This window comes from Mustela putorius, unplaced genomic scaffold (assembly GCF_011764305.1).
Source record: "Mustela putorius furo isolate JIRA1106 unplaced genomic scaffold, ASM1176430v1.1 tig00004007_pilon_pilon_pilon, whole genome shotgun sequence".
NCBI classification, from domain to species: domain Eukaryota; kingdom Metazoa; phylum Chordata; class Mammalia; order Carnivora; family Mustelidae; genus Mustela; species Mustela putorius.
Window position 1 is genome coordinate 14,383,500 of NW_025422145.1, and position 11,259 is coordinate 14,394,758.

Consider the following 11,259-nt stretch of genomic DNA (forward strand, 5'->3'; position numbering starts at 1 on the left):
CGAAGGCAGAGGCTTTAACCCACGGAGCCACCCAGGTGCCCCAACAAAGATTTTATTTATTTGACAGAGAGAGAAAACACAAGCAGGGGGAGCAGCAGGCAGAGGGAGAAGCAGACTTCCCACTAAGCAGGGAGCCTGACATGGGACTCAATCCCAGGAACCTGAAATCATGAGCAAAGGCAGAGGTTTAACCAGACACCCCGCCCCTCTGTTTTTGGCAGCCGGCCAGCATTTAGTTCTCTAAGGAGAGTCTTAGTCTTTCCCATTGACCAGGTTTTTCCTCCTAAGACACTTCTAGAATCCTCTCCATCCACGGGGTTCTGACACTTGATGACACACCTGGCCTCTCTGACACACAGTCTTGAGACTGACAGATGCTCTTGACTGTGACACCTTCCCAGACTATCTTCCCATTTTCTTTTCTTTTCTTTTCTTTTCTTTTTTTTTTTTTAAGATTTTACTTATTCGGGTGCCTGGGTGGCTCAGTGGGTTAAGCCTCTGCCTTCAGCTCAGGTCATGATCTCGGGGTCCTGGGATCCAGCCCCGCAGCGGGCTCTCTGCTCAGCGGGGAGCCTGCTTCCTCCTCTCTCTCTGCCTGCCTCTCTGCCTGCTTGTGACTCTCTCTCTCTTTCTCAAATAAATAAATAAGATCTTTTTTTAAAAAAAGTTTTAAGTTTTTTTTTAAAGTTTTTTTTTTAATCTTTTTTTTAAAAAAGATCTCATTTATTTGACAGAGAGAGACACAGTGAGAGGGGCAACACAAGCAGGGGGAGGGTGAGAGGGAGAAGCAGGCGTCCAGCTCAGCAGAAAACCCGATGTGGAGCTCAATCCCAGGACCCAGGGATCATGACCCAAGCCAAAGGCAGACACTTAATGACTGAGCCCCCCAGGCGCCCCCCTATTTTCTTCAGTCTCACTCTCTGTACTCGCTTTTCATTGGATTGACCTTGAAGGGCTTGTTTTCTTTCTCTCTCTCTCTGTCTTTTCATCTCTTTGTCTTCTTGCCCTACTTTCTGGGCAATTCTTTTAAGCCTGGCCTTTTAGCTGTCCTGATTTAATTACTTATTTATTTGGAAAATCCTCGTTTTCATTCTTCCGGACCAACTTCTTCATTTTTTATTATTCCTTTTCTCGTAATATCCACGTTTCCGCCTTGCAGACACAAAGCTTTTCTAGTCTTCCTGGGGGTGGTAATTAAGATCTTTCAGAGCTTTCCCTTGGCTCTCTGCGTGTTTCTGTTTGGGCAGATTTCTGTCAGAGGCCCCTGTGTCTAGAGATGTCTAGTTTAGCCTTCATATTAAGCCCGAGACAGTTAAGGGCCAGAAGCTGTGTATGTGGATGAGGGGAACTTGCTTTGACAGATGGGGGGGGGGGAGGCTCTTGCTTCTTCCCAGGGTTAAAGAAGTCCCTCCTCCTACCTGGGGGCAGGTGTCTGGCTGTGGCTGCTGCTTTCTGGAAGTGGGTGGAACCCTCAGCGCCCCGCAATTCAAAATGCAGCATCTTTCTCATCTCTTTCTTTTTAAGTCAGTTTCTTTATTGAAAGTGGTCTCCATGCCCAATGGGGGCTTCAACTCATGATCCTGAGAGTAAGAGTCAGGCGCTGTACCGACTGAGCCAGCCAGGCGCCCCAGCAAATATATTTTATGTAACCCAATCAGTCCAGATTGTTACCTTTTGAACACGTAGTCCCGTATAAAGTATGATGACTGGTGAGGTGGTTTGCATTCCTTTTTTGTACTAAGTTCTGAATCCAGTGTGCATTACATCCCTGGCGGACCTCAAGGCCAGTCACATGGCAGGGGGAAGGGGGGCGCGGGAGAGCCAGCTGACCACATCCTGTGGTGCTGGGGCTGGTGAACAGAGCTTTCACCAGCTGCAGGAGCTCAAAGAGGCTCTGGGGACCCAGGAGCTCTCTATCCAGACTCACACGAGTCCCTTCACTTAAGCCTGTGCCATGCCCCAACTTCCCAGTGTCCCTGGATGCCCTTGGCCTCTCAGAGCTCTCTGTAATAAGCTGAATGGTGGATCCCAAAACGTAGGTCCAGGTCCTAGGCCCACCCATGTGAATGCAAGCTTTTTCAGAGCCCTGGGGAAGAAGGAGCAGGGCCCTAGGACATTGGGGCATGGGCGCGCAAAAGAAAAAAACCCTGTTTTCAGCTCCCCTGTGGGGGTCACGGGTTACCAGCCCAGCCGTGGGACTTGAGCACAGCCAGTGGCCTAAGGAAGTGGGGCCAGTGGGGACCTCATCCCAGGGCTGGCTGCAAGGACCATGATGCGGGGAGGGAGCAGAATAAACGGCGGTCAGTTAGACAGCCGTGCAAGTTTCCTCTTCCCCAGGCACCGCTTCGATGGCAGCAGAAGGACAAAGGTGAAGGAGCCCAGGGCCGAGGAGAGGGCAAGGGGAGCAGCACGGGAGGCACGGATCCATTGTGGCCTGGGAGAGTGACAGGTCAAGGGCAGAGCAGGGGGAGCTGCGGAAAGAGCCGCCCAAGGGAAGGGAGGGAAGGAGTCAGTGTCCCCAGGCCACAACCAATGACCCGTAACCAATGGAGGTCCCAGGTCAGCAGGTCCCAGGCTGCGCCTTCCCAAGGCTCCAGGGAAGACCGCTCCGGCCTCATCCAGCTCTCCCTGCACCCGCAGCGCTCCGGTCTCTGCCTCGGTCTTCCCACGGCCTTCTCCCCTGTGTCTTTTCTGTCTCTTGTAAGGACCCCCTAATTCAGCATGGTCTCCTCTCGAAACCTTTCATGACGTCTGCAAGGGACTTCTTCCCAAATAAACTCACCTTTGCAGGTGCACGGGGATTCACAGGGTTAGGATGAGGACCTACAATTTCGGGGGCCACCGTTCAGCCCACCATGCAACCTCTACCACAGAATAATTTAAGGTGGCCCCCAACCCCATTTCCTTTGCCTTATCCGAGGGAGAGAGGTAGACTTCACAGGCCCCTCTGTGCAAGGCCCAAACTCTGGGCCCCACAGCGGACTTGGCTCCAGAGGCTCCCTGGCCCCAGCCTGGCCCCAGCCTGCTTCAGCTTCTGGTTTTTGGGAGCCGAGTGCGTGTGTCCCCTGCTAAAGCAATCACCTCCGCATGGCTCTGAGCCGGCCAGGCCAGGGCTCGCACCCAGAATTGTCTTCCAGAGAAACTGTTTGCATCTGTTTTAAGCTTGTGTCCTTGGGAACCTCTAGCTCTCCAGAGTTCACTGACTGGAGGGCAAATGCTTTTCATTAAGGTGGCAGGAGGAAGCTGACTCCCAGCCAGGGTGGGAGAAGGAAAGCCGCCGCACTGGCTGGCTTGGGGGTTGGGGGCAGCAGCGCACAGCCTTTCAGTCGGGGGCTCCTCTCCACGTCGACAGGATGGGCTGCCCGCGGAGGAAGGCCCTGTCTCTCCTCATTATTCTTGTGCCGGTGCATCTGCACAGGGCTTTGTCGCAGGGAGCCAGCCCTGCAGGGCCAAGGAAGCCATTTCTCGAGCGGCTCCGCAGGCTGGAAGAGCAGGTGAGTGTCCCCACCACGTGGGACAGCTGTGAGTGCAGCTCTATGGCAGACGCAGCGACAGACGGTGAGCGTCCTGCTCTGGAGATGCAGACGTGAAACGCAGGCTTCTTTCCATCCGTGACTACTGTCCCCTGCAGTGGGGCACCCATAGAGTAGGCTGCTGGGCTCTGCTAGGAAGTCAAGCCAACCGACGTGGAGGACAGGTTGGGAGTCGGGCTGGGCGGTGGAGTGGGATGCCCCAAGAGAGGGCGCTGGAGGGGTGCTGGGGCGTGCTGGGCATCAGGGTGGGAGCTCTGCCGGCACTGCCCGCTTTGATCCCCAGAAACCACTCATGAAGCTCGCCCTGCCCTACGTCCACTCAGGCAGGACCCCGAGTGTCACAGGGGTGAGGCGTGCACGGTATGGGGGGTGTAGGGGAGATGGGAGCCTGAAGCCCTCACCCCACAGTGTGCATCCCAAAGACTTTGGGCTGGTCTCACGCGTCTCTGAGCAAGGCCGCCACAGGGCTGGGTGTGGTCATCGGCCCAGCCCTGGTGCCGCTGCCTGAGGAGCCGGTCAGCGTGGGGCACGGCCGGGGGGTGACAGGCACCAAGAAGCGTGAGCGGGAAGGCTTGTCCTGCGTCCTCTCTGGCCCAAGGCCCCTGTGACTGCTGCGTGTCTTTCTGTAGTTCCGGAGGTTCCAAGAGGTGACCTTAACCCACCTGCAAGACCTTGCCAGGAACTACAACCTGTCGTACGATGTCGATGCCCGGTTCCAGAGCCTGGCCCGCAAGACCCAGGCCGTGGCCCTGGCTGTGAACCAGTCACATGCTGCCGTGCAGGGTGACCTGAGCCACCTCAGGACACGGATGCAGAAGATGCAGCGCAGAAGCCGGAAGGTGGAGTCCAGGCTGCTGGCCCTGGGGGCTGCCCTGAGTGAAAGGCAGCACACCCAGGACAGGGAGGACCAAGAGGCGCGGAGGGGTGCCCTCTCCAGCCTGGCCCCGGCCGTGAGAGCCCTGCAGGACACGCTGGCTCACCTCACGGCCCTTGTGCAGGGCCAAGATGCCAGGCTGGATGCTCTCGAGGCCCGGATGCAGGGGGCAGGTCCCAGCACCGCGACCCCGGCGCTGACCCCGGCCCAGCCCCTCCCCCCACCTGGGCTGCCCAGCCCCAGCTCCCCGGCGGAGCACAGGGGGAGGCAGGTGCTCAGACCACCTGAGACCGGTGACCTGCCTCAGGACTCTGCAGGCCATCCGCAAGGGACATGGGCACCCCCTGGCCCTGGCAGCCAGCGGGCGTGGCCCCCTGAGAAACCAGGAGAGAGTGAGTACCACAGCCTGCCCTTACCCTGTCGGCCTCCCCTCTCCTCCCTCGTGCCTCCTCAGGCCTCTGGTCCCTTCTGAGCAGCCTTCTCCCCCGAGCTGCGGGGAGAGGATACTTCACAGCCCTGCGCACCCCCCACAGAAACGGGGGCCATGGGGGAGGTGATGGCCTGTCTGCAGGCTCTTCCCAGCGCCCTGGAGCAGACATGCACAGACATCGGGTGCTGCCCAGGGGGTCCCCCACTCCCTCCTATGACCGCTCTCACAAGGGCTGGTGGGTTAGCAAGACGTCCTCCGCTGCTCGGGGAGGTGTTTTGTGCCGAGCGGGGTCCCACTGCGGAGCCGGCCCTCTGCTGTCTCGGATCTCCCAGGAGAGGGTTTCTTGGGCACTACTGCAGGGCGGCCTTGCCCCGGGTGCTGTGGGGTTGAGCAGTGGCCCCAGCCTCTATGCACTGGAGGCCTGTCCATGTTTGCCTTGTTTTTGACTGGATTGCTTCTCTGTCTGGCTGGCCAGCCCTGGGGTCCCAGGAATCGGAAGCAGGGTCCCCCTCCCTCTGGGTCGCTCTGGCAGCCTCACCAATAAGACGGAGCTGACCAGCTGACCTCGGAGGGACCACCAGGGCCCCTGGGAAAGATATGGGGATCCCCAAAGTTCTGACAACTAAAATGCCTGCAGATATCCCTAGGTGTGTGCAGGGGGGCAGTTACCCCCAATGGCACCTGCTCTATGTTATTATTATGATGATGACTGTTATTTTAAAGAGAGAAAGGGGGCAGAAGGGGCTGAGCAAGAATCTCAAGCCGACAACATGCTGAGCTCAGAGCCCAACCCAGGGCTCGGTCCCACAGTCCTGAGATCACATGACCTGAGCCAAAATCAAGAGCTAGACACTTAACCGACTGAGCCACCTGGATGCCCCCTGCCCTAGATTACGACAGATACCCCTGAGGGGAAGATTGGGGCTGGGAGCCCTCCATCCTTGGGTCCAGTGGGGTGGCAGGTGAGACCTGTAGGTCACCAGCCTGCCAGTCGGAACCCCAGACCTCACCCCACCCCATAGACCCCCCCTGTCAGGCTGACCTGAAGGGGGGTGGCCCCAAACACGTTCACATCCTGACCCCTGGGCCCTGTGGATGCAGCCCCTCGGGGGGTCAGGGGACTTTCCAGCTGTGATTACAGATTGTGAGACAGGAGGGGATCTGGGATTAACACCAGGGTCTTCTCAGGGGAGGCCGGAAGGTCAGAGAGGGAGCTGGGACCACAGGGACGGAGGTGAGAGGAAGGTACTTTGATGATGAGGAGGGGCCGTGAGCCACGGAGCGGGGGCTTCTCCGGAAGCTGACGGGCAGGAAAGGATTCTCCCTGGGACCTCCACCTGGAGCCAGCTGCCTCCATCATGACTTTAGTCGGAGGGACCAGCTCTGGCCTTGACCTCCAGAAATGGAAGATACTCAGTGCATGTTATTTGGAGCACCTGAGTCTGTGGGGCTCCTGCAGCTGGGGCCGTGCCTGTAGGCTCACTCCCACTGGGGCGTAGACCGCTCTGGCTCCCAGTCTCCCCACCTGCAGGATGGGCCCATCATGCCATGGGGCCCATGGGGACCCCGCTCGGCCGGCCTCCCGGCTCGTGCTGAGGCAGCCCCGCCGGGTCTGCAGCCCCTGCCTCCGCTTGCTGCCGGGGCTGACTCCCCTCTCTGTTTCCAGCCTGTGACGTGGGCCCCGTGCTGGTCTTCCCCAACGCCTCCACCCAGAACGTCGCCTTCCTCAGCCCCGGCTTCCCGTGGGGTCTGCGAGCCCTGTCCGTCTGCAGCTGGGTGCGCACGACCTCGGGCCGCCTGGGCACCCTGCTGTCCTATGCCACGGAGGAGAATGACAACAAGCTCGTGCTGCACGGCGGCGGGAAATCCCTGGCCCCGGGAGCCATCCACTTCGTGATCGGAGACCCGGCCTTCAGGGAGCTGCCCCTGCAGCCACTGCTGGACGGCCAGTGGCACCACGTGTGTGTCATCTGGACGTCCATCCTGGGCAGGTACTGGCTGCACGTGGACCGCAGGCTCGCGGCCACCGGCTCCCACTTCAGGGCGGGCTATGAGATCCCTGCAGGAGGGTCCCTGGTGCTGGGCCAGGAGCAAGACAGTGTGGGCGGTGGCTTTGACAGCTCTGAGGCCTTTGTGGGGAGCCTGGCAGGCCTGGCCATATGGGACCGGGCGCTGGTCCCCGGGGAGGTCGCAAAACTGGCCACCGGGAGGGAGGTCCCAGGGGGCGCCATCCTGACACTGGACGATGCCCAGTGGAGAGGCGGGTTTGTGCAGCAGGTGAACTGCAGCTGCCTGGAGCTCTGTCCCTGAGGCCCTGCGCTCTGGGTCCCCACAGGAGCAGCCTCCGCCGCCCTCAGCCACCCCCTCCCCAGCCACCCCAGTGCACGTGCCCTGTCCAGGGCCACTGAGGGACACCCTGGGCGTTTGGATTTGCAGAGCTGAGATGTGGACAAGACGCTTTAAATGTATCTTTCTCTGAAACCGTGAAAAGTCTGTGGCTGGGTAACAATTCCTCACAGTGGGCCTAACATTCCCCACAGCAAACGCTTTCTGTCTTGATTTTATACTATTCCCCAGCAGGGCAATGTGGGAGGTAGGGAGCGGACTGACAGGTGCAGTGGGGCTGTGGGAGGACCCGCGGGCTGTGATGTCATTCCCTCCTGGGGGGGCAGGACTCTGTGGGGGCCTCGCGTCTGGGCTGGGTTTGCCAACGGAGAGCCCTGTTTTCGTGGTACCTGGGTGGGTGCATTTGAACGGCCCTCTCTCGAGGTGGCTTGGAAAGCCCCCGGGTGGTCCTTGCTGCCATGTCCCTCATGAAAAGGACCAGGAATCCATTGCCTGCCCCGAAGCCCCAGCGACTTGACCGGTCGCCCCCCCGGGGCCTCCATCAAGGTGCCGCTGTGGGAGTCTGTGAAGGGAGCAAGTGATTCAAGCGATTCAGAAACAAACGGGAGCAATCACAGGCCGCACTTTCAAGGCACCCTCGTTGGGGTACTATGGGAGCAGAAGCCAGGAGGCCACCGGGATGTGTGTCCAGTGCAGAGATTGTTAGTGAATTCACAGAGCTGTGCCCCCATCACCGCAACCTAGCTTTAAGGTGTTTCCATGCCCCCCCAAATCATGCCTGTTAGTGGTCGCTCCTGTCCCCCCCAGCTCCGGTGCCCCCTGACCGGGACCCCACACTGCTCTCCATTCACCTGCTTCCAGTCTCTGGCTTTTGTGAATAAAGCTCTTCGAGCACTCTCACATGAGTCCTTGTGCATTCATGGGTTCCTGTTTCCCTTGAGCGGGGGCCTGGGGCTTGAATTTCTGGGTCTCGTGGGGAACTCATGTCTGAACTTTCAAATAAAGACCGGTTTGCAGAGGAGCTGCCTCCCTCTCTGTTCCCACCCCACCCCTCACCCCACCCCTGCCGGTGTCAGCTAGATGTCCGCCTGCCAATGTTTATTTTTGCAATTCTGAAGCAAGGCCCCTAGAAGATCAGGCGCCGACAGAAGGGCCTTCCGTTTCAGTGTGATGAAAAGGAACCCCTACGGTATCGGGGATTCTCATGGGAGAACCAAACACAAGCTCACACAATCAGGAAGGAGGCCATGAAGACAGGAGAGGGTGCTCGGGCAAAGGGGGGCACCACGGCTGGGAGAGGCAAGGAATCACCGAGTTCAGAAACAGCCTCGGTTCTTAGAACTCTCCTTGCTTTATTTTTTTATTTTTAAAAGATTTTATTTTTAACTAATCTCCACACCCAATGTGGGGCTTCAGCTCACGACCTCGGGATCAAGAGTCCCACACTGCACCAGCTGAGCCAGGCATATGCCCTGAGAACTCCCCCAATTTTGTTTTTTTAAAGATTTATTATGCATTTGTTTGGGAGAGAGCACGCATGTGCGCATGCATGAGAGCTTGGGGAAGGGCTGAGGGAGAAAGAGACTCCCGAGCTGACTCACCGCAGAGCACCCCATGCATTGGGGGTGGGGGGCACTCAATCCCCGACCCTGAGATAATGACCTGAGCTGAAACCAATGGTCAGATCTCAGGCTTAACTGACTGAGCAACCCAGGAGCCCCTCCCCCACGTCACCCTCGCCAGCCAGACTGGCCTGGCCTCTCAGCCCTGAAGCTGCTCCTTGAGGGAAGTGCTCTATCCAAATAAGGACTTCCTGGGTCCTCTAGGGCACTCCCATCTCTGCAGAGCTGTGGTCCCAGCCATCAGGGGCTGTGAGGTGTTCAGACGAGGTGGCTGCCTCCCCATGAGTCAAGATCAAGAGGAGGCATTCTAGGACCGAAATCCCCCTGGGTGGCTCCATGGGTGCTCCCTGAATCACTGACTTTGGCTTCCCCTTGCACTTCCCCAGGGCACATGCACCTTTAGGGACCATCTCGGGCTCTTCTTTCCTGGGCCCCTGGGCCTTTCTCCGGAGGTCTTGGGATGACATGCTGCTTTAGGGAACACTGGTAATCTCTTTCTTAAGGGACAGCAGGGTCCCCAGCATAAAAAGACCACACAGGGTACTATTTCCGGGCCCTCCCCTGGGAACTTTTAACACCTGGGGTACCCAGGATGGCCCACCATTCATAGCAGCATTCCCCTACAAGTCCACAGACCCTAAAGCCGCAGGAATAGGGCAGAGACAGCAAGCCACATTCATACTCGGGAAGCTTTGTGGGGAGTGGGATTCCAGGAGGACAGAGTGGGCTGGGGAAGGGCTTGGAGTCAGGGCTGAGACAGCTTCAGGGAGAGCTCTGGTCACTGAGAATTTGGTCTGTCCAGCAAGACAAGGGAAGCCATGCACGGTTTGAAGCAGGGCAGTCTGAACACAAAACTCGAGCAATTGGCCATCCCCACAGGGTCAGTTTCCCCCCTCCCTGCCCAACCTTGCATTCTGAAGCCTGACCACCTGTGGTCCATCAAACCCTATCAATGACCTGAGCCTGTTGTGTTTCCAGGTAAGGACAGCATGACCCTGAGGTGCCCTTCTCATGCTACAGAGTCTGGGGCCTGGTGAGAAGCTGGGGCTGGCTTCTCCCTCCCCACCCCATGCCCTCAGCCTGTTTATCCTCCAGAAGGACCACTCAGCCCCCACAAGTGCAGTCAGACCCCTCATCTGTCTGACAGTTTTGGCCTTCGGGACTGGCCACAGAGATGCCCCCCGACCTCCAGCAGGAACCCCTTCTCCAGTCCAGTCGGGCATCCATGCCCAGCCCCAGCCCACCTGAGCCTCACAGCTGGTGTGCCAGGCCACAACTGGGGGCCGTCACACTGCCCCGGTCCATCACTCGAGAGGATAAAGCCAGATGACACGAATGAGAAAACACCCTTTTTGGAAAGAACGTTGTTCTCGGAATTTCCAAAAGAGCATTGCACAGTCATTGTAGGGAAAATTCAAAACCCTGTCCCACTTCTCTTATTCTGGTTTTCGTTCTGATTTCGAGTTATGTGGGGGGAGGGGCTCTATTCCTTTCTCAGCCTCAGAGCCTCTGAAACACCCCATAAACTATTTTCTTTTGACAAGTTTCATACCTAAAAACAGAAGTTGCAAGACGAACACATTGTGGTCATACAGGTTGGGCCTAGCCTGACCGCGTCAGCACCCGGCCACATCTGGTCCCCTCTGTCGCTGGCTCCCGTCCCCATGATGGTGGAGGTGCCCCGTCCCAGCCCATCCCCCCGCATAAGCCCCGTGTCTCCTGAGAACAAGGACTTTTCCTGCGGTGACCCCAAGACAATGTTCACCTTGGGCAGGGAACCGGGCAATCCCCCCACCCAGCCCAGTGCACGCCCAAGGTCTGCCAGTCGTCTAAGCGAGGCCGGAGCCGCCGGGAGCCTTCAGCTGTCCTGTCCCTTCAACCCCATCACGGAGGGCGGTCCTGGCCCTTCGCGGCGGAGCACAGCCGCCTAGCAGGGTGTGTGCAATTGCCGGGTGGTGAGGGACGCCATGCCCCAGAGCCGCGCGTCCTCGTCAGCACAAGCCCCGGGAGGCCCAGGCGGTGCTCAGCCTGTCCTGGGCTCCGGGGGGCATCCGCGGGGCTTCCAAAATCCTACATGATTATAGAAGACATGATTTCTTCCCCTTCCCGCTTGTCGGTAACGTGCAGGCAGATGCCGAGACCGCGCACGGGGTCCGCACGCAGCGGACCTGCCCGGACGGTGGAGGACCCGCCTGCGACCGGTCGTTCCTCCCGCGCCGCCACCTGCTCCGGGAGGGACAGCCTGCCCGCCTTCCTCCCCCTTCCTCCTGTCCAGTCCTCGCGGATCCCGGCTCCATTCTCCGTTCTCGGGGACCCGGTCCCCGCTGGTCACCTGAGTGGCGGTGGAGCACCCTCCGCCCCAGACGGCACTGGGGCGCGGCACTACAACTCCCAGAAGGCCCCCGCGCGCATGACCCCGCGCGGCCGCCGTTGTGCCTCAAGTGCGCAGGCCTC

The 11,259-nt window shown here is 58.9% G+C and overlaps 1 protein-coding gene across 2 annotated transcripts; it reads left to right on the forward strand.

The window, feature by feature from the left end:
- The first annotated feature begins 829 nt into the window (after positions 1 to 829).
- PTX4 (pentraxin 4) lies at positions 830 to 8,083 on the forward strand. Of its 2 annotated transcripts, XM_013055277.2 has the most exons (4): positions 830 to 3,494; positions 4,163 to 4,799; positions 6,504 to 6,828; positions 7,173 to 8,083. In XM_013055277.2, exons 1-4 carry the CDS (start codon positions 3,354 to 3,356, stop codon positions 7,243 to 7,245), a joined length of 1,176 nt encoding a protein of 391 aa, XP_012910731.1. In that variant the 5' UTR covers positions 830 to 3,353; the 3' UTR covers positions 7,246 to 8,083. The 2 variants fall into 2 exon arrangements, with proteins under 2 accessions (XP_012910731.1, XP_004750850.1); XM_004750793.3 differs by having other exon boundaries at positions 6,504 to 8,083.
- The last annotated feature ends 3,176 nt before the right edge of the window (positions 8,084 to 11,259 follow it).